Source organism: Drosophila tropicalis, unplaced genomic scaffold (genome assembly GCF_018151085.1).
Source record: "Drosophila tropicalis isolate 14030-0801.00 unplaced genomic scaffold, ASM1815108v1 contig_593, whole genome shotgun sequence".
In the NCBI taxonomy this organism is placed as follows: Eukaryota; Metazoa; Arthropoda; class Insecta; order Diptera; family Drosophilidae; genus Drosophila; species Drosophila tropicalis.
Window position 1 is genome coordinate 21,301,757 of NW_027173070.1, and position 22,401 is coordinate 21,324,157.

At 38.1% G+C, this 22,401-nt stretch overlaps 2 protein-coding genes across 6 annotated transcripts; both read left to right on the forward strand.

Annotated features, from left to right (window-relative positions):
• Positions 1 to 352: 352 nt before the first annotated feature.
• SdhA (succinate dehydrogenase, subunit A (flavoprotein)) lies at positions 353 to 5,339 on the forward strand. 2 transcript variants are annotated; one of them, XM_068289407.1, is made up of 5 exons: positions 353 to 503; positions 676 to 796; positions 2,826 to 4,423; positions 4,513 to 4,663; positions 4,735 to 5,339. In XM_068289407.1, the coding sequence occupies exons 2-5, from the start codon at positions 740 to 742 to the stop codon at positions 4,912 to 4,914; spliced, it is 1,986 nt and encodes a 661-aa protein (XP_068145508.1). In that variant the 5' UTR covers positions 353 to 503; positions 676 to 739; the 3' UTR covers positions 4,915 to 5,339. The 2 variants fall into 2 exon arrangements, with proteins under 2 accessions (XP_068145508.1, XP_068145509.1); XM_068289408.1 differs by lacking the exon at positions 353 to 503 and having other exon boundaries at positions 570 to 796.
• Positions 5,340 to 5,467: 128 nt separating this feature from the next.
• On the forward strand, positions 5,468 to 10,310 carry Rcd1 (Reduction in Cnn dots 1). Of its 4 annotated transcripts, none has more exons than XM_068289917.1 (8): positions 5,468 to 5,757; positions 6,698 to 7,050; positions 7,108 to 7,634; positions 7,698 to 8,143; positions 8,201 to 8,417; positions 8,513 to 8,584; positions 8,670 to 9,362; positions 9,430 to 10,310. In XM_068289917.1, the coding sequence occupies exons 1-8, from the start codon at positions 5,581 to 5,583 to the stop codon at positions 10,170 to 10,172; spliced, it is 3,228 nt and encodes a 1,075-aa protein (XP_068146018.1). In that variant the 5' UTR covers positions 5,468 to 5,580; the 3' UTR covers positions 10,173 to 10,310. The 4 variants fall into 4 exon arrangements, with proteins under 4 accessions (XP_068146018.1, XP_068146019.1, XP_068146016.1 ...); XM_068289915.1 differs by lacking the exon at positions 5,468 to 5,757 and adding an exon at positions 5,916 to 6,543; XM_068289918.1 differs by lacking the exon at positions 8,513 to 8,584 and having other exon boundaries at positions 5,472 to 5,757; positions 8,796 to 9,362.
• The last annotated feature ends 12,091 nt before the right edge of the window (positions 10,311 to 22,401 follow it).

Consider the following 22,401-nt stretch of genomic DNA (forward strand, 5'->3'; position numbering starts at 1 on the left):
CACACTGAGGAACTCACTGGCTCATGTGAAAAATAAAATTGTAAAATTCAATATTTAAACGAACAAAGTGATGACTACAGTTCATTCAAGGAGGCATTATTGGCAATCAAACCAGTTGACATAAGAAAACAATATTTGGAACATGTAGTTTAATGTCTAAATAAATTAACTTTTAAAAAAATAATCCATTCCATTCTCGTTTGTGAAAGATAAATAACGAAGGACAACTGAGTAGTTGGAATAATCGGAAGAATTGTTTGGCTACTATAACTGATATTATACAACTACTAAAGGAAAAAGGTAAAATACCCTTAACAGCAATATTATTATTTTAACATATTATTTTTATTTCTTGAAGTTCATTCTCACAAATTTCCATTGCGACTCGGCTCATATAAACTGAACCGGTTCATCTGTGTTTCGCATCACTAATGAATCACTAGTTCCTGGCTGGTGCCGACGACGAGCGGTAGTTTCATACACACACAACAACTTTTTCAAAAGTTTGTAAACTTTTTTGTTTCCCTTTTTTTCGATCGCATATACACGTACTTAATTGTTGTAATTATATTAACTAACCACTAGAATCCGCAGGCTGTCGCGCGGTCATTTAATTATTAACCAAAAGCGGTCTCTCAACTAAGAAAACTCACACATTTTGCCTTGTTGTTGCAGAGGTCTCCCCAGTCAACGACAACGCGGAGCAAGCCAAAAGCAGAAAAGAAAAAACGAGCCAATCATGTCCGGAATAATGCGTGTGCCATCGATTTTGGCCAAAAATGCAGTTGCCTCTATGGTGGGTATTGACTAACGGGATACAGTGTATCATAATTGGGATTATTTCCTACGTATTTCTGCCATTGAATACTATAAATGTTTACTAAACTAGCCGTGCTCTCGTGACTTAAAAAGCAAAGTTAAGAAATTTATCAACGAAATGATTGTTATGTAATTTTTTTGGGTTTCCTTAAAACCAAGGTGGCAATTGTTGCTCATGACCAGTTGAACAATAATGTGAATCCAAATTCGTTGAATTTGTTATTTTCAAGTTTTCGGCTTGATTTTTCTACAGTTTTGTGGAAAATTTTTGCAGTGCTTTTAATGTGTATGTGTGTGCCATGCAGAGGTTATGTGATGCACCCCCACCCCATACGGTGTTTATAATTTGCGTGCAACAACAATACTAACAACAACATGCATTTGTTGCAATTTGTCAATTATTTGACGGCGGCATCTTTAATAACATTTAATTATTTAATAGTTTGATAGCAAGTGAACAAGTGTGTGTGTGTGAAAGAGTGAGCGAGCGCAAAAGAAGAAGAAGGAGGCACGTCCGCAACAGCTGATTATACAATTCCATCGATAGATGTCATGCCGCGCCCGCCTCTTTGAATTTGTTATCACCCCCTCCTTACATAAGTCGAATATTCTTATTTAAAGTCTAGCTCAAATTTTGAACTATCAAAATCTTGAGCATGGTCATGGGAAGATTCCTTCATTGTGGGCGTCGGCATTGTCGGCGTCGGCATCGGCATCGGCGTGTGCGCCTCTCCATGTGTCTTGCTTATCTCTCTTTGTGCGTCAAGCTGTCGCTAATTTAAATCGTTTCGACCACACAAAAAATAAGTAACTAAAACACTAGCTTATCATTTACCCAACGATCGATGCTAAGTCATTTTTATGTATATACCCTAATTATGAGAGGGTATTTTAAATGCAGCACTAAGAGTTACTAAGCCAATATCTAATGAAGTAAATTCTCCCCTTAGGATACATCTTTGAATTTTTTCAACACTATTGTTAATTTTAAATTTTATATCTTTAAAATGACTTACTCAGTGTGTTATATCATTTCAAAACTATTTTAGAATCTAATCCAGTTTATTAATTTACTTAACTATTGATCATATGATGCAAGTTTTTACGAAAACCCATATCTTCAAATAGACTTCAAGAAAAAAGTGGGCACAAATGAGATGAAGATCATGAAAAATATCATCAAGAACCAAAAACTATTTTGTTTAGATGTGAAAGTTATAGATTAGGGCAGATCTATTATTTCAAACGTGTGTTCTTGAAAAACTGAATCATGGAAAACTTACCTAATCTTAGCTTAGGTGGAGGTGGAAAGTGATAACTTCTAATGGGTTTTCCTTAAAATTTGTATATATGTTGATTCGAGGTAGACCAGAACTTTATTAATTTACCGATTTGTAGAAATAAATACAAATAGTCTTCAAACAATTTTAGTCCAACAAGCGATAAATTATGTATCTTATGTTATTATTAGATATTCCTTGGAAAAATTAACTTAATTCTGTTTTTTCTGTTTTTTTATTAGGGTATTGAGACTTCGACTTAAAATAAACTAAGTCTATGAGCCTATATACAATATATACCTCGCATTTTTTCAAAAGGCTTTCAAGGTATTTGTTGCATCCGATTTGATAAGACATGGAATATTGCATTTTTTATTCTGGCAAACTAAGAAAGTTACTGGAAGGCATAATATGTATATCCATAGGTTAATAATAATATCTTATCTAAGCTAGTTTAAATATTATACATTCTTTTATGTATATACATATATACAGTTTATTTAGCTGGTTTTTGCCTATAGAAATTTGTTTGCGTAACCGCGAATTCACAATTTGTTTTCAATTTGTGATTAATTAGCAACTAAAATGTTGATGGCTTTATGACAAATAAAATCACTTGGATTATTTATAGCTCAAATTGCATTTGAAATGGCTGTGATCTTTATTAAGTGCTTAAATTGTATGGTTAACTCATCATGACTTTATGTTTCTCCCTCTCTATGACAGCACCGAGTCGCTGCTGTGGCCAGCCAGCGAAGCTATCACATAACACATGGTCGTCATCAGGCAACGGCTGCTAATCCGGACAAAATCTCCAAGCAATATCCCATTGTTGATCATAGTTTCGATGCAATCGTTGTTGGTGCTGGTGGAGCTGGTCTGCGGGCTGCCTTTGGTCTGGTTGCCGAAGGATTCAAGACAGCTGTCATTACCAAATTGTTTCCCACGCGTTCACACACCATTGCGGCACAAGGTGGCATCAATGCTGCATTGGGTAACATGGAGGAGGATGATTGGAAGTGGCATATGTATGATACGGTCAAGGGTTCCGATTGGCTGGGCGATCAGGATGCCATTCACTATATGACACGCGAGGCACCCAAGGCAGTAATTGAGTTGGAGAACTATGGCATGCCCTTTTCCCGCACCCAGGATGGCAAGATCTATCAGCGTGCCTTCGGTGGTCAGAGTCTGAAGTTCGGCAAGGGCGGACAGGCGCATCGTTGTTGTGCTGTGGCCGATCGTACGGGTCACTCCCTGCTGCACACTCTTTATGGTCAATCGCTGAGCTATGACTGCAATTACTTTGTGGAATATTTTGCCCTTGACCTGATCTTTGAGGATGGCGAATGCCGTGGTGTGTTGGCTTTGAACTTGGAGGATGGCACACTGCATCGTTTCCGTGCACAGAACACTGTGATGGCCACTGGTGGCTATGGACGTGCCTTCTTCTCGTGCACCTCGGCTCATACCTGCACTGGTGACGGCACTGCTATGGTGGCTCGTCAGGGTCTCCCATCACAGGATTTGGAATTCGTACAGTTCCATCCCACTGGCATCTATGGTGCTGGCTGTCTCATTACTGAGGGATGCCGCGGAGAGGGTGGCTACCTCATCAATTCGAAGGGTGAACGTTTCATGGAACGTTATGCTCCAGTCGCCAAGGATCTGGCCTCCCGCGACGTTGTCTCACGCTCCATGACCATCGAAATTATGGAGGGTCGCGGTGTGGGTCCCGAGAAAGATCATGTGTACCTGCAATTGCATCACTTGCCACCCAAACAATTGGCCGAACGTCTGCCCGGTATCTCGGAAACGGCAATGATCTTTGCCGGTGTCGATGTGACACGTGAACCCATCCCCGTTCTGCCTACAGTCCATTACAATATGGGTGGAATTCCCACTAACTACCGTGGCCAGGTCATTACCGTAGATAAGGATGGCAAAGATGTGATTGTTCCCGGACTGTATGCCGCCGGTGAAGCAGCCTCCAGCTCAGTGCATGGTGCTAACCGTTTGGGAGCTAATTCCTTGCTCGATTTGGTTGTCTTTGGACGTGCTTGTGCCAAGACCATTGCTGAGGAAAACAGACCTGGTGCTCCCGCCCCCAAGCTTAAGGATAATGCTGGTGAGGCTTCTGTTGCCAATTTGGATAAGCTGCGTCATGCCAATGGTCAAATTACCACCGCCGATCTGCGCCTGAAGATGCAAAAGACCATGCAGGGTCATGCTGCTGTCTTCCGTGATGGTCCAATTCTGCAGAAGGGTGTGGCCAAGATGCAAGAGGTGTACAAGGAGTTCAAGGATATCAAAGTGGTCGACAAGTAAGTTACAAATCTTAAAGAGGGACACCACACCATATTTAAAAACAAAAAACCAAAAAAAAAAAAAAACATTTTCATTTCGTTTATAGATCTCTTATCTGGAATTCGGATTTGGTGGAGACGCTGGAACTGCAAAATCTGCTTGCCAATGCCCAGATGACCATTGTGGGAGCCGAAGCACGCAAAGAGTCACGTGGTGCTCATGCTCGTGAAGATTTCAAGACCCGTATCGATGAATACGTAAGAGAATCAAGAAATTCCAACTGTTAGGACACTTGCATTACCCGATAATTTCGTTTCTTATTCTTTAGGATTACAGCAAACCCCTTGAGGGTCAGGAGAAGGTGCCAGTTGAGAAGCATTGGCGCAAGCACACACTTTCCTGGGTCTGCAATGACAACGGAGATGTTCAATTGGACTACAGAAATGTGATTGACACCACACTGGATAACGAAGTGTCTACTGTGCCGCCAGCAATTCGCTCCTACTAAATGGGAGGGCTCAGAATCATAAAACCCCAACACATCCAAACCACTCACAAAACACAATGCCAGTCTACCTAAAGGAGGTTTTGGAGTTATCTTAAAGCTTAAACCTTCTTCACATATATATCCTCTATTTATATATACATATATGTATATATATATATATTATTTGAAATCAGGAGCTTTATTTTTTATTTTTACCCCGCTGCCCTTCCACACACTTAACTCTTTGGTTGTTTCTACAATTTCCGATTGTTTTGATTTACATCTATCATTAAAATCCCGAGAAGGTCTCCTCCTCCAAGTGACGAAGACAATGTCGACGATGTCAGAGTGAAAATTAATAATTTTCTAGTATTTGTTAAACTTATTAAATTATTGAAACGAAAAACTGTAAAAACAAATAAAAACTAAAAACATTTGCTAAGATATTTAAATATGTATCAATATTAAAGGGTGGAAATTGAAAATTTTTGCGCCCAATTGCGTGGTGTGTTTGGAACTTCGTGGGTGAGTTATTTAAAACAGCTGTTATGCCAGGGCCGACTATCATAGTTGGCGTTGAGTGGCAACTCTCGTCAAATAATTCGACGCTCTCTATTTGTATTTTGCGTATTTGTTATTAAAAAAAATAATTCAAGCTTGTGGAGATTAAAACTAAATATTAGAAAAATGTCTTCGTTTTTCGAGTGTTTTAATAATTTTGTACAAAGTGGCGGTAATGTGGAACAGAATGTGTCGCAAGATCAGGAACAACAACAGCAGCAACAGCAACAAATGCAAATTATTGTGGGAGCTGAAACTGCAGTTGAAATGCGTCGAACCACAACGCCCACACCCAGTGAGAGTGTAAGTTATTAATAAAATTTACAACACATTATTTGGCTAAATACTATAGCACATTTGGCCAAGTTTTTGGTGGGAAATTATTTTGTGCAGAGGTGTGAGAGCCTGCATTTTTAATGGTGTTGCCATATCTGATGCTACAGCAACTTGGTGGCAACTCTTCACACGGGCACGCCATATTTTGTACAAGTTTTTTTTTTTGGCAAAAAAAGGTGGAAATAAGAAAGAACAACGGAAATTAAGCAGATAAAAAAAAAAAAAAAAAATATTAAATATACAAAAAGCGCCTAGCGTTGAGTAAATTATTAAGAATAATTTGCAACCTCTTCGTTGAAAACGAACGTTCAACGAACGAAAGAAGAAGAAACAAAGAAGAAGAAGACGCAATAAAGAGTAAAAAATAAAAATAAAATGATGAAACAAACAATAAATAGCAACAATAGTAGATCTGCTGCAAATAGCGGCAGCAAATCGCGAAATACTACGCCAACTATTATCACATATAGTCCCAGCAAATTTTTAGCCCGCGTTGGCTCCACCAGCGACCAAATAACAACAACAAAACACTTGACAACACAAACACACAAACAGCAGCAACAAATACACACAACAACAACAATCATGGGAATAGGTAGCAAAAAAAACGCTACTTCACCCGCTTCATCCACTTCGTCTTCGTATTATGTGGTCAAAGCGGGATGCATGGGCAGTGCTGCCTCCATGGGAGGAACCCTTAAAATAAATAGATCACCACCAAAGACGTCCGTCACGCCCACACCAACAGAGAGTGTAATGCGAATAGTCTTTAAACAACTATCCAGCCCCATTCCGAGCATGATTTCTAATCCATTTATCCACATTGCACACTAACAAATTGATTTGTTTTGTTTTGTTATTTGTTATGTTTTGCACAGTTCTAATCTAAACTATTCCTCCCTTCCAGTCTAGCACTATATCCGCACATAGTGAAGCCTCATTCGTTGATAAAATGGAACACAGTTATATGCGCGATCCACCGGCACGCAGCACCGCTAGCAATAGCATCACCGAGACAAGTGCCAGCAGTGGTTTATCTTTGGCTCGAACAATATTGGTACACCATCCGCCACAGTGTCCCTCATGTCACACTTATCCATCGCATCAGGATCAGGATTTAATGAGTGAACAGCAGCAGGCACATGTGCCTCCATATGATGAAATTGCAGCCAAAGAGGCCATGAACGAATGCACACGCATAGCCAAATATGTAAAGAACAATAATCCAGATGAGCAGGATTGGCAGGAGAGGATTAATCAGTGAGTAGAAACAAACTGTAATAGAAACTATTTATTAATATTGGTTTTTCTTTCCAGAATTGGTTGGACTCCCGCCCAGATAAAATTGTTTCAGCAGGTGGCTAATATATTGGATCAGGATCAACTTGCACGTCTGGCCAACGATAAACGTCAACATGAGCCTGTCTATCGACGCATTACAGTTGACAAATCCTCGTCTCGATTGCGTCGTGTATTGGCAGGCGTTTTCTGGGAATCGCGAATCATTCAATGGTTGCATGCTTTGCTCATGGATCACTTGTCACCCTCGTATATGGCTTCATATTTGGATATTTTGCAAACATTGAAAACTAAATTACCCACATTGATGGATAAAATGCTATTCGGTCGTCCGTTGAGCAACTGCCAGGAACTGCTGGCTCCGGTTATGAAAAAACGCTGGGAGCCGCATATATTGCCCAAATCTCGGCAAATCTATCATAATGCCATTATGGTGGTAATACCAACAATGCCAACAAGTGCCACAGTGCCCGAAAGGATGCAAAAATGGTATCAATCCTTGGCCACCATTACACAGATTAGCACCATCAATTTACCCAACACGAGTAAGATGAAGCATGAAATTTAGATACATGTCATTTTAATCAAAACTTTTTATCCTTTGATAGACAATCGCATGGTCAATCAGAATCTGGATCAAGTGGCGGAAACAATAGTTTCTCTGACCAGAGTGCGCATTCATGAGCTACGCTCGGAGAATCCCAGTCGTGGCATTATCCTAATTGGCTTCAATGCCGGGGCAGCTTTGGCTCTACAGGTGGCATTGTCGGAGAGTGTGGCCTGTGTCATCTGCATGGGTTTTGCCTATAACACTTTGCGTGGCCCTCGAGGAGCACCCGATGACAGGATGCTGGATATTAAGGCTCCCATATTGTTTGTCATTGGGCAGAATTCCGCACGCACCAGTCAAGAGGAAATGGAGGGTTTACGGGAACGTATGCAATCTGAATCCTCTTTAGTTGTGGTGGGCAGTGCAGATGATTCCTTGAAGGTTCCAAAAAGCAAGCGGAGAATTGAGGGTGTTACCCAGTCAATGGTAGACGCCATGGTAGTGGTGAGTCTTTCTAGATCCTTCCGTAAGGTGAATGTTTTTCTAATTGTGTGTTTCTAGGATGAGATCTATGAATTTGTAAATAGGACGCTGAGCAATCCTCCAGGTCCTAGAATGCCTAGCACTTTGCTACCCTATCAGCAGCGTCAACCCAAGCAAGCGCAAGGCCATCTAATGGTGGATAAGACAATCTCCAATCAAGGAGGACGCAAACGTAAAGGAGAAGTGGGACAGGATGACTCTAGACCTATGATCAAGACCAGAATAGTTCAAGCGAGTGAGTTAGAAACTGGAAACTCCTTTTACTTATCCAGCATCCATCATAATCCTGTACTAACTAACCAAATCCTAACCTCAAATCATATTCTGCAGAACCCCGAATACCCCGAGCATCAAAACCCAAGCCCCCACGTCTCATAGATCCATTTGCAGCTAAGCGAAAGGGTATTCAACTAATTCATCATCTTGTTATCATTTTTGATTCCATACTAACCCTAATAACCCACCTACTATTCCATCGCATGCTTAGTTGGAAGACCACGCACTCGTCCATTGCCCCAAGCCATGAATAATCAAGAAGCTCCTAATCCACCACATTCACCTGCACCCCTGTTAACTAATGATGAACTTAATCAATCCATTGAATCTATATTAGATGAGACACTGGATTACGATGACCCACAGCCAACAACAAAATCATCGGGCAGTCAGCAAATAGTGACCAAAGTGGTAACACCAACCGGATCAAAACCCTTGGGACCACAGCCAGTGAATCTGGCAGCTGGTACCAAAATCAAGATGATACCCTCAAATCAATTTGTTCATCTGAAGATGCCTGGATCGCAGGGTAAACTTATAAATTACACTATCAACAAATCGGGAGCAGCTGTGCCCACTATAGGAAGTGTGGTTAAGACCAGCAGTCCCACTGGCGGAGGAACACAACAATTTATTACATTAAAGGCGCCAGTAAATCAAACTGCAGTAGCAGCAGCAGGAGGACAAATAGTCTCGGGCTCACAAAAATATACAGTCTACAAAAATCTCAATGGCATGACCATGTTGCAGGTGGCCAAATCGCCAGCCTCAACAGTTTCCTCACCAGAGGCCGGTCAACAGGTCGGCTCTAGGCAAATGGATTTATCAAATATCATTGATATGCCCATTGTGTTTGCGGATAATGAGGGGAATTTAGCTGATCAGGCAGGAAAGCAACAGACAAGTAAGTTTTCAAATTCATTTTGACGGGCAGTTGAATAATTATCATTAATAACTCTGCCAATTCCCAGCTCGTCCTGGTCCTAGTAAGGGAAGTCCCTTGATTATAAGCCAAAAGATCATAAAAGAGGGCACACATCCACCGCCAGGAAAAAGTCCCTTACTAATGAATAAAGGAGGCTTACAGCAGTTGTTCACCACAACGAAGCATTCTCCAAACAGTGCAGCAACTGTCTCCTCCACATCTTCACCAACCATTGCCACGTCAAAAGTTGTGTACCTCAATCGGAGCACGATTAAGCCCATGGGCAATGCGGGCGCCCGTTTGCCCATACGAATAGTGAGCAGTACTAGTGGCAGCCCCAAGACCACAGTCACCAGTGCCGCTGGTAGTAGTACGACTCCTTTAATACTAGATGGCAAGACAGTGAATCTGCAGACCATTACAAAGAATACTGGCGGCACATTGCGGCAGTCATTGCCAATAATTATAGGAAACAAATCGTATCCCCAAGTGCAAGTGATTAATCCAGCATCCTCAACTAGTGCGACCTCAACACCAACTGGCAAGCAACCAGTGAGAAATGTATTTCTAAAATCGGCCACAGGACTAAAACAGGTCCCCGTACAGATGTTAAGCAATCGTGTCTCAACGTCCGGCGGAGTTAATATGATTCCCTCATCCACACCAGGCGGTGCTGCTGTGCGTCGTGTGGTCAATATTAGCGCTTTACCCAAGGATGGCAAGGTCATCAAATTGCTGACAACTGCCTCGAAACCGGGATCTATGACACCAGATCCCAATAAAGGATAGTTTTAAGACACATTGATGAGACCTTTGATCAAAAAATGTTATAACGAATTGCGTTTAATGTTTATTTACCAAATATGTTGATTTTGAATTAAATTTAAGCGACATTCGAATTGCTTCCAGCCATTGAAAGAAACAAAATATGGAGAAACTTGTTTGGAAAAGGGTTAACCACCAAAAACAGCTAATTTATATGCAATACTTAATTACCTTAACTTAATTAAACTATGGCTAAACAAGGAGAGTCAATTTGTCAAGAATATGAGATGTAGGCATTGGAATTATGTTTTTTGTTTAACTAATTATAAGATGAAATTCTCGGCCTCCAAAGTTAACCGCAAAAAGGGAATCCTGCTGGCGGCAAGGATAACCCGGTGTTATATCAGCATCGATGCAATTCTGTTCCCGACCTCATTTAGAATTTTGGGATTCTAGGTTTGTGTCTTGATATGATACTTCTGTTCTGTTCCAATTGATGAAACTTCTCCCTACGCCTAAAATTATGCTTAACATTTTTGTTTTCATAAAAACTTACCAGAGCGTGATTACCGCCATTCCACAGCCTCATGCTGCTGCTGTTGCGCACACATACACAGCTCGAGGAGCAAATATATCAAATGCAAATACAAATAGTTTTAATATAAGACTTAGCAGTTCGCTCTAACTTTTGCAATACTTACTTTAAGACTTTCTGCAGGGATAAAAATTTGAATATTCTCACTATATATCTGAATGAAGAGTTTCTCATTGCTTTAAACATATATGGAAGAGACTATGCCGGGGTTAGGCCGGCCTCGTTTTTGGATTCATTAAGAAATTCAATATTTTTAAGCGAACGTTTGCAAATTCCAAATGGAGCTCCATTTCCATTTCGGTTATTTAAGCTGCAAGAGAGAGAGAGAGAGAGAGAGAGAACAGGAAGAAGCACTCGACGTCTGAAGTCGACAATCGACGTGGGAAAAACTATATACAGCAAATATATGAAATTCCAGGAAAGTTGACAACTTTTTAATGCAAGCCTAATAAGCAAGAGATAACAAATCCAAATACATGTGCATTTACATATGTATGGTTATATAAAGAAAACGTATACATATGTATATATCTGGGAGAGTTTCTTACGTAAGCAAAGTTCACACGCTGCCATGAAGTTCAGGCACCCGTTTGACATGCACTGACATTAAGTTTAAAACTGTTTCTGTCATAGCCGGGATAAACCATGAGAATTTTCTTTCTAGTAAATCTTTAAACGCGTTTCTCTCTTTAAACTGAAATCGAAACAACAACACGAAAACTCAAAATGCTTATTATTCGATATTTCGAAAATTTTAACATTTTTTAGCAGAGTTTTTGAGAAGCAAAAAACAATTGCACAAAAATTGTCATTCTAAGGAAAATCTTTCTCGATATTTTCTGTCTAACAACCGAGTCGATCTAGACATGTCCGCCCGTCTGTCTGTATGAACACGTAGATCTCAAAGACTATAAGAGATAGAGTCACCAAATTTGGTACGTAGACTCGTGTATTACCTACGGTGTTAGAGTTTATTTCAAATTTTTGTCACGCCTCCCTCCGCTTCCGAAATTTGCTCCAGACGGACGGACGGACGGACGGACATGGCTATTTGAACTCGTCTCGTCGTGCTTACCAAGAATATATATACTTTGTATGCTGGGAGATGCTTCGTTCTATGCGTTGCACACTTCTGACCAAAATTATATAATATATAATTACCATAACTAGCAAATTGCAAAGTTCCACTGTGATATCCTTGTTCAACAAAAAGTTCATATTGATGATGCGATTCCAATCTTCGAGCCCAATAAAGAACTCGCCCTGAACACCTGAATTATGTATGTATGTGTATTTACTTCAACAAACAAAAGTGGTTATATTGCTATATAATATCCTGGATTCAATTTTAATTTCAATTTGTGAATAAGAATAAGTAAGCAATATAACAATTTTTACAAAGAAAACAAGTAGGGGAAGAAAAAAAAGATTTAAAACTAACCAACTAACTAACGAACTAACTGTTAAATAGTACATACGTATGTACATATGTATGCATGTATAAGTATTTTGTCGACTGTAATGTACCATTTCATTTGTAAAGTATGTATATATAATTTACAATTTGACACTCTGCTTGAAAGTTATGTATAAATATAGTTTCAACAAATAGGCATTTATCTTATTTTCAGAACGAATATTCTTACATTTTGAAATATCCTTACTATTACTTACCGTTCAATCGAGATTATCTAGATATGTCAGTTTAAAATGTCGACCAAATGTTTTATTGATTCAAATTTCATATTTACAATTAATTTCAATGACTTTTTTTAATTACAGTGAACACTCCCTTAGAGAAACATCGACAGCCACACTAGAGAAACAGAACGGAGAAATTGTTCACACACCAAAGGTATCCGGCTAGTGGGCATTTTCTGTTTTGATAATAAAAATTTACATTTTTTGATTCTATATTTTTTGAAGATTTTCATTGATTTTCAGTTGGAGTTAAACTTTATTTTGGTCGGACAAGCATCTGGACTACTTTGAGATGAGGGCAACGCTTCCAGTTCCTACCATTACAAAAATTTGCGTGGAGTGGGCTAATAATGAGAAAAAAATAACAATTGTTAATTCATGTTTCCAGTCTTATGTTTTTAAGTGGTCACTTACATCTTACACGGTTCGCGCCACCAAGCACCAAATATATTAGCACAATTAATGTTTTCCGATTGATCATTATCTTGATCAAAAGTGGAAAAACGTTGATTTAGATAATCCTTCATAGAATCCTTAATTGTTCCTTTATACTCTCCCAGCGACTCCAACTTATAATTCGTAGTTTCGTTGCCAATTCTAAAATTGTCATAACTGGCAAATAAAACTGTTCCATTTGGATATTCTAATTGCAAGTAAAGTTCATAGATTTGAGAATTGGTAATACGATGCAAATTCTCAAGACCAATGAAAAATTCCCCCTTCAAATCACCGAAACCTTTACGATACTCAGTCCAAGCTCTATTAAAATCTACGCTGCCATCAAATCGTTTATGAATAACTATCCATCCACCACCGTCTATATCTTCCTCGCACAGAACAGAAATCGGATCAATCCCGGGAATTTCAATTTTATGAATTCCCGAGGACAGGCCCTTGCAACTGGTTTTTGGTAACTTTTCCTGACACTCGATTAAATATTGTTGAGTTTGAAGTAGTTGACTTAGAAGTAAATGATTGGAATCAGTCAACTGAATTTTAGATTCTTCTAGCTTTTTATGTAAGAATGCGATATTAGAACTCAATTCTACAATTTTATTGCTAGAATTCTTTTCCTTAGTCTGAAATTCTTTGACTTCCTTCTTTTTCGACTCAAGGCCTTTAATTGCTTTATCTAAATCTGATTTTTGGGTAGCTAATTTCTCTTTTAGATTCTCTATTTCTCTACTTTTATTTCTTTGCTCAGCTAAACTTTCTTCCTTATCTTTTACTGCTTGACTTTGAACATTTTCTAATTTCTCTTTCAATTGTTCTATTATTCTCTTAAACTTGTCCATCTCAGTTTGAGACTTGGTTTTCTCATCCACCTGACTCTGCCTGTTAACTGAGTTTGTGATGAAATCGTTAATTTTAGCTATTTGTATATTCTGTTGATCAATTTTGCTTATCAAATTCTCAACTGCTTTGCTTAGCTGATTCTTTTGCCTCTCCGACTGATTTTCCTCTAGTGTTTCTATTTTCTTGTTTAGCTCCACGATATAAGCTAGAGCGAGCTTCATGGACTTGTGACAATATGAGGCACACAAATCGTCCTCGTCACTCTCCAGTGGCCATCCACACTCCTATAATGTCTCTGAGAGCAATGATTTAATTTTGAAATATTCATCGAATTAATCTTTGGATTAGTCGTCGATTTTAGTCTGTAGTGATAAGAATTTGTTCTTTTTTTAGTTGTTTACGAAAATATTGAAACAATTGTTTCTTAACTCTAGTGATATATATATGTATTTATACATATATGTTTATATATATTTTTGGCCAATTTTGTGTAAGTTTGGGAAAACAGGTTCAACTTCATATACATATGTAGAAAGGGCTTCGATTTGTTTTAAGAGCGATTTTATGTACTTTCGTTTATGATCTAATAGAATTAGAAGTTTTTTGAAAAGACAAAAAGATTTTGTTGTCGAGGAACTGCAAGTGAATATATATGTACATACATATATGTATATGTATATGTTACTTTTTGTTTTTGCTAAGAATTGCACATTTCAGGCTGGATCAAGTGGGCGACACAGAGCCAGAGATATTGACAGCGGAGTATAAGGGGCAAGGGCAAAGGAGGAGCAATGTGTTCCATTTGGTTTAGTTTTTTTGTTTTTTATTTTCTTTTTTTGTCCACTCAGCAAATTGATGAGCCAAAGAACATGGCTGAGACGCGACTGCATTTTGTCTTTAGTTGTTGTTTTTTTTTTATTTTATTTATTTGAATTTTGTTTTTGTTTCTGAACTCATGTATTTAATTACATATTTTGTAGACGTACAGTACGACACACTGCCGTGGCCAGTTCGAGGAAGTTCTCCTGCATTCAGTGTGCCAGTAAAGTCGTTCGAGTGCGGATTGATCCCTAAGTGAAGTGCAAGCAAGTGTGACTAGTTTGAGTCCTGAGTTAGGGACTTTTAGTGAGGGATTAAAAGTAACTTGCTGCGATTGCTTACGCAATTGCAGGCAATCGAATTTGATTTAAATGTGTCTGGGATTTAGCCATAGTTTACTTTACTTCTTTTTTTTCCTCTGTGGTTCAGTTTTGCCACCTGCAGTGAGACGCTTAATTTGTGGCAATTTGTTGGGGCAATTGGCAAACCATATCCAGTTGTGTGCGTGGCCAAATGGAAAACAAATGCAAAAAAATATAAAAAATGGAAATCGAAATTGCATTGGCAAGATAAAATTTGTCGTATACTTGAGCGAGTGAATGTCAAACTGCCGAGACTCAAAAACCTAAACAGTGACAGTAAAACTTTAATTTCTGAATTCATGAGAATATCCTTTCACTTGGCTTGATGAAATCTGTCACTTTCTCCAAACAATTCCCTCAAATCCTATGCACAAATACTAATAACCCGAAGCTTTCAAGGATTTTCCCGGTTTCCCCCCTCACTTGGCCATCACTTGCAGTAGCCATTTAATAACATGCAAATGATGTGGAAATGGAGAAAACCCCCGAGAGGCGAGAGAGGGCGATAATGGCACTTACAAATTTTCCCACAAACGTTGCAATTTTCCTTCCCCTTGCACACAGTTTCTCTTTCTCTTGCACACTTATCGCCTCTTCCTGTGTGTTGGTCCTGACACTTTCAATATTTTTCTAGCGCAACTATTCCATCTGATTATGCAGCAAATGATTGAGGACGTGCACAGAGAAGGTACCGAAAAAGGAATTGAATGTCCTTAAAGAATATTTTCGTTGTCGTTCGAGTAGAATAAATGTTTTGGGAATTGGCCACTACCTCGCAGTCACGTGATGAGAAGGATGCAAAAGGACTTTGTATGCCATTTGCATTTAATATTTCATAGTTCATGTGATGTGACGTAGTGGAACATTCCTGAGCTTTAAAATCATCAAGAAACGAAAAAAAGTAAACTTATTTACAGTTTTTCAGTTACATGTCGGCGGGGGAGTTTGGTAAGTGTCTGTGTGACTCTCAAACTGTAGCATGTATGTATCTTATCTCTGCCATCTTCTGCAGCTCATTTCAAGTCACCTGGGAGCCTCGATGGTTCGCCAAAAATGCAAAAGTTTTATAACAAAAACAACGAAAAACAAAAAGAAGCTGAAGACGAAAGATGAGGAACAGCAGAGCTAAAGCACATGGTGACAAACTTGAGCAACCTTGAGGCATGAGCTAAAAATAACAAAAACAAAGCAATGCCATCCCCAAGGATTCACCCCGCACCAGTAACCAGCATCAACCAGCAGCGGCAGCTTGGCATATTATGAATTACAATTTGCTCAGGTCGCGTAATTCGTGTAAGTGCTGAAACAGCACACACAAATGCCTCGCCCTCACCCTCGCCAACTACCCACTCCCAATCCCGATTCCATGCCCATTTCTTACTCCTCCAATGCCTTCAGCTCATCGTTTTTTCGGTCTGTTCTTTTATACCCTGTACTTAGAGACCGAAAGATGGGCTCGGCAGATATTCATAGTTTAGAAATGTTGTAAATTTAAAATCTTCATTGATTGAATTTTTACAGAAAACTAAGTCTTGGCACTCTATAGTTAGCAACTTATTATCTAAACGACACTTCCTTAGAACGGTTAGATATTATCTAACCATAAATTAACTTTTAATCATATTTCAGCTACAGTTAGTCAAGCTATTAATGTTCTTGGGTTTGTGAAAAGAGTTTGACAATCCGTACACAACCAAAATTTTGTATACTTCGTTAATCCGTCGTATCTTAGAGTACGGATCCTGCATATGGTCACCTCAATATGAGACGCACCAAAGTAAAATTGAATCTGTGCAAAAGCAATTTCTGCTTTTTCCTCTTCACGGTCTAAATTGGGATCGCAATGTCAATTTGCCATCATACTCCAGTAGGCTTCTTTTAATCAATCTATCTTTATTTACAAATAGACTCTCCTGAGCTATTGAACCAGTTAAACCTATCTATACCCCGTAGACATACAAGAAATTTTATTCCTCTATACTTCTAACTATTCCCTGCATGAACCTTTTCGAGTCCTATGTTCTGATTACTAGTAATCCGATCAGAAGCCTCTCTTTCCCCTGTAAAAACCTCTAACTTGGCACACTTAGCTCGTAATTAGCTGTAGTCATAATCATATTTTAATTGTTTGTCCGTTTTATTTGTATTTGTCCACGCGATCGTGCCGTCCGATAAAAGGCTGCGGCCCACGGTCGGTCGTGCGGGAGGTGGATAGCTCTCTGCTTGAGCTCGCGCGAAACAGGCTATGTCCTGGTGTCGTATGGGCCACTTGTACGTACTTCGCATTGTACGCGTCAACGTCCAGACAATATCTGTGGAGACTTGGGCATTTCTCCATATTTAATTTTTGTAAATTGACAAGACAAAAAAGTCGCTGGAATAAAAACCAATTCTACATATTTCTACTTTCGCAGCTGTATCTAGAGAACTAGTAAGGAGAAAGGATTAAGGATATATATAGATAAGAAGTTCATAATTTGTTCCTTTTTTGTTCAATGGACTGTTTGTTTGTCTGATTTAGTCATTCGGTCCGGTCATTGTCCTCTGACAATTTCTTTATCAATTACTTTCAGGACATGTGTACTTAAAATTTACTCTTGAAAAATAAAATAGAATTGTGGTAAAAACACATTTTTTGGCCTGGCTTAAGCATACTTAGGCTAGCATGATGAAATTGCAAAGCAAAGTTGTCCTTGTAATCTTTCTTACATAAACGAATCAAATAAATTTCTAAATATTTAATTTAATAAATCGACATACAAAACTTGTACTTAAAACTGGCCTTTGTTTTTGAATAGAATTTTGAGACTTACATATATGTAATTTTAAATAGAGTTATTTCTTAATTGTATTTTTTATTTGCCTCATTCAATTCTTAAGAACAATTACATATAGAAGTGCATACTTATTGGACGATAGGACGAAATACATTGGTTAATAAACAATTAGAATTTGGAGTGTTCTATTTGTATGGCAATCTTTTTGACTGGAAACTCGAAGTTTCTCTTTTTGGCTTTTCCTTAGGACTAACTAACATTAAAGTTAAGTTAAACCTATCCTAGGGTGTCCTTTAGAAAAGATGGTGTTTTTTTTGACGCATACCTTGTAATTTTCTTTTAATAGACAGACAAATATTTAAAGCAAAACTTCGTTTACCTTATTATTATTATTATAAGTATAGGATATAGTTTTAAACTATCTACCTAACTATATTTTACAAGCACTGGCAACTAAGGCCTTCGGCTTAGACGAAAACTACATCCATACACTAGCCTGGGATTCGAACCCGGATCCTCGTTGTTCAGTTGCTCAAATGACTGGGTCACTTAGACAACTCGTCTACCGAGGACTGCACGTTTACCTTAAAATTTCGGAATCCTTATAAAACTTCATTCAAATATGCAATATTTATCACAATTAATAATCAATTTTAAAGTACACTCTTAAAGAGAATGAATGGATTAATCTGAAAGAAATAAATAGTTGCCCTTAAAATATATAAAAAATAAATAATTTCCATTCGAAAAGGCATTCCAACTTTAAAGTCAAGTCCTTTGCAATATTAAGTAGTTAATATTCAAACTCTTGGAGTCAAAAGTAATTTAAAACAAAAAGTATAGGCCATCTATGATCCCCGCAGGACTATTGGGCAGTCCTTTTTAGCGACTTTAGGCTTTCATTACAGCAGTTGGGTAAGACCTTTTTAATTCTGATTCCTCAAGAAACTTCTAAATATTGTGTAATTTATCTTAGCTCTTTAGGACTTTCCAGAATCTTGTAATGTCAGTCGATGTTAGGTTTTAGATATTTGAAAAGACAATTTTATAATTAATTTTGATATTTTCTTTTGTATTATTAATTTCTTGCGGGTTCCTGCAGTGCGCCAAATTTACAAAAATGTAACCAGGACAACTTTGCTGTGATCCTTAGAAGAACAATCAATTTAATCAAGTTGATCAACATAGAAACTGGTAAGTAAACCAAATATACCTTCTCTTTGATGCTTAGGTTAATATTAATCACATCAGTTTTTACTTGTTTGTTTTAAGGTGTCGAACGTGTTTCAAATTCCATGTGATGTGACTTCGATGAAGACTTTTGAAATCAATATTTATGTCCTTTGATTCTGTCCCAAGTAGTTTGTATCTTTTGAATTTCATGGATTGTTTGGCTATTTGAGGATTTGAAGATAGGAGGATATTGTTGAAAGTTTAAACTCAAATGCAATTTAAAGTTAATCAACAGTCGCAGAGCAATAGCTCAAGTGTTCAAAGTACTTTATCAATTGTATTATATTCTAAGCAAGACAAGTGAAAGTAATCAAGTTCTGAATTAGGTAAAAGATATGGGTTTTAACTCCATATTGAGAGTAAAGTAAAGAAGTTTATTGTAAATTTGTTGAGCTTTAATTTCTACTTCTTTACTCTAAAGTCATTTGCCTATACATATGTAAACTGAAACTTGGTCACCCTCACTTCTTGTTAGTATAGGGTATGCCAAAGTCGTTGTTATCGTTTGCTGCTGACAACGTGACAGTTTACAGGTTAAAGCTGGTTTTAGCATAAATTTATGTTTTGATTTCGTTTAGCATAAATTTCTCATTAAATAATTACATACCCAAGGGGGGTGGGTGGAAAGGAAGGAGGTTGGGAGCGGAATTCGGGTAAAAACTGTAAGTATTTCAATTGGCTTTTCTTTTGGGCCATTTGGCTGGGCGTCACGGTTTGACAAGCATTGCCAATTGCTAAACATTCGGCCCCCAAACACTTCCTGGGCTCCCCTCGACAAACACTTTCGCTTGCCATATTTATGCAATGCGATTTCCCACTTTTTCTGCCAGTAGCTAGTATATATACATTTCGCTATACTTGTTGCAAGATGCAAATGCAACAACATTTATGCAAATTTTGTATAAATTTTTTTCTTCGTGCATTTCGTTGGCGTCTTTTCTTCTTTTGTGGAGCTGCATACATTTTCATTATGTTGCAAGACGCATGCCACGCCTCTTGGCCCCACAACTGTCAGTCACTTGGTCTCTGGATCTGCGGATGTCTGACAGCTAGTCGGCCAGTTAGCCGGTTGGGCTAATATAAATCACGAGGTTAGTGAGCCGTGAGCCGCCTCCTTTCCCATCTTCGACTTGACTTTCACTACTTGCTTTGCCACCCATTTGGCAATGTTTCTGCTTTGCTGCATTTTGATCTGCCCAATGTGATCCTCTTCTGCTCCGACTGCCTCGCCCACCCCCTCCCCTCCCTTCAGACACTCTGTAAACTATTTGGTTTCCTTCTCATATCGAGCCACAGAGTCGGTGGCAGTGGGAGCAATCTGCAAATCTTGTTTCGATCCTAGGCCTGGGCATACGGTGGTCACTCTGTCAGGTTTGCAGCTGCATTTGATGTGTCTGGCAGCGCCAGCACCCCGTACCCCGCCGGCTCCTCCACCATCTCGTCAGGTATCCTCCTCAGCATTCCCGGTATCAGGCACTGATTGTTATTTATTTCGTCTGCTAAAACTTTTGCCAGACACTGTGAGTCTGAGTGTGTGTGAGTGTGCAGGAGGCCTCTTATGAAAGCTATGTATGTACACCCAAGGTGTGCTGAGGAGGCGTGGCAGTTGCAAGCTATGTAGTTACAGTCAAAGTGCATAGCTCATAAATCGCCTAAAGTGAAGCAATGACTCTAAAACTTTGCCAACAGAACACGCACAACCCGATGTAATATGGTAAAGTGCGTAGAGGGTGACACGAAGGGAAGCCAAGGGAGGCAGCTGCTAACATACCGATGAGATGTTTCGTTGTTGTTTCTAGTTTGTTTGAGTTCCGCCGCCAGCACAGTGACCAAATATCCATAGAAAAAAACTCTTACTTCGACAGTATAAAATGAAATTGAATGAAAATTAAACTACTATCCAAATATTCATGAGTATAAATTGTTTTATTTGAAAAACAAGTTTTAAAAAGTTTCTTTAAACTAATTTAGTTAAAGTTTATGTCATTAACGAGAACCAAATGACAATATTTTCCAATTTCAAGATCATAATAATGAGTTTGTAAGAGAAGGTCAAAAATTCCTTACATCTTATCTATATTAATGTATACGAGTATGAGAAAATATGATAAAAGTACTTACTATAATCATTTTAAAGTAGGTTTATATAATTTTATTAGTTCACGTTGAAACATTTTCCAAATTTATCCATTTCAAATATTCAAAAAGGCTGAAATAGCCTCCATCATTTTTTAATATAATGTTTACGAGATTTCTTTGAAACTGATTGTAGTAACATATGACTAAATCGAGGTATATATTAGGGCATTTGGAAAAGCCTCGTGAGTTTTTAGGCGATTGTCATATGGATAAAAACTAATAGTTTTTTGAAAAACAAATGAACAAGGAAAACTTTTTAATCTAAAATACTTTCTGAAATCTTAAATACGAGAAATTTATTAAATATACCTTTAAAAATCGATTATTATCCATTTGGGATATATTGCAAATCAAAGAAAACTGAATTTAAGTATAAAATATCGAAATTTGCTTTGAGGCACTCTTAAGACTTAAAAAGGTTAGAGATACGTTTATAAAAATGGATAATGAGACTTTAAAGAAAGTGAATTTGTCAATTCTGCTTGATCATAATTTTAGATTATTGTAATAGCAAAAGAATCCATTTCTAACTTTCTCGTCATATTTGTTGATTGTATTATCATCTATGCGAGATATAAGGCATTGAATATTGCTCTTATTAACCTCGATATATACAGTGGCGGACAAGAATATAAGTCACTTTTTTTTTTACTTTAGTTTTGATTTTCTCTGCTATTTGTTCTGTAATTTGTTGGTTATTGTATTCAGATGATGGACCGTAAAAATTGTCTTCATAGTTTAATCAATTTTTTGTTCAAAGGTGCATTTGAAGGAAGAAAAGTCCGTTTTTTGTGGGGCATATAGTTAGGAAGTTTTTTGGCCCTATAGCCCTTAAACTCCATACCACAAATTTTTAATTTAGTCCCAACTTTCGATTAGGAGCCTATTGTAAATCTGAATTTTGTATGGAAATTTTGGTTTCATTAAGATATTTAGGAGCCGACAAAATCAGAACTAAAGGAAAAAGAAAAAACATGTGTCCGCCCCTGTATTTAAGGATTACAAGAAGTATGTAAAATATGCATGCATATATTTGCTTATTGTTATCTACTTTGAAAATCACTAAGCTTATTACCTAAGGGCAAAGGGTCTCTTGTGATTGTTTAAGCGGCGCTTAGTCAGTTGAAGTTCGTATCGTTGTCTCGTTCCACTGTAGCTCTCTCACGTGTTTGATTTCATAGTCCGATAGTATGCACTATATATGTTTGTAGCTGGGCACCAACAACGAAAGAACAATAACAATTTCACTGGAAACCGCAAAAACAAACATAGAAACTAGACAAATAAACAACAACAACAACAGAAAAGGCAACCGTCTACGTGCATCGTGC

Coding starts and splice junctions, on each gene's coding strand:
- Rcd1 (XM_068289915.1), top strand. CDS start 6,166: ATGATGAAACAAACAATAAATAGCAACAATAGTAGATCTGCTGCAAAT. Junction 8,418..8,512: donor GACCAGAATAGTTCAAGCGA/GTGAGTTAGAAA, acceptor CATATTCTGCAG/AACCCCGAATACCCCGAGCA. Junction 8,585..8,669: donor ATTTGCAGCTAAGCGAAAGG/GTATTCAACTAA, acceptor TCGCATGCTTAG/TTGGAAGACCACGCACTCGT.
- SdhA (XM_068289407.1), top strand. CDS start 740: ATGTCCGGAATAATGCGTGTGCCATCGATTTTGGCCAAAAATGCAGTT. Junction 4,424..4,512: donor GATATCAAAGTGGTCGACAA/GTAAGTTACAAA, acceptor TTTCGTTTATAG/ATCTCTTATCTGGAATTCGG. Junction 4,664..4,734: donor AGACCCGTATCGATGAATAC/GTAAGAGAATCA, acceptor CTTATTCTTTAG/GATTACAGCAAACCCCTTGA.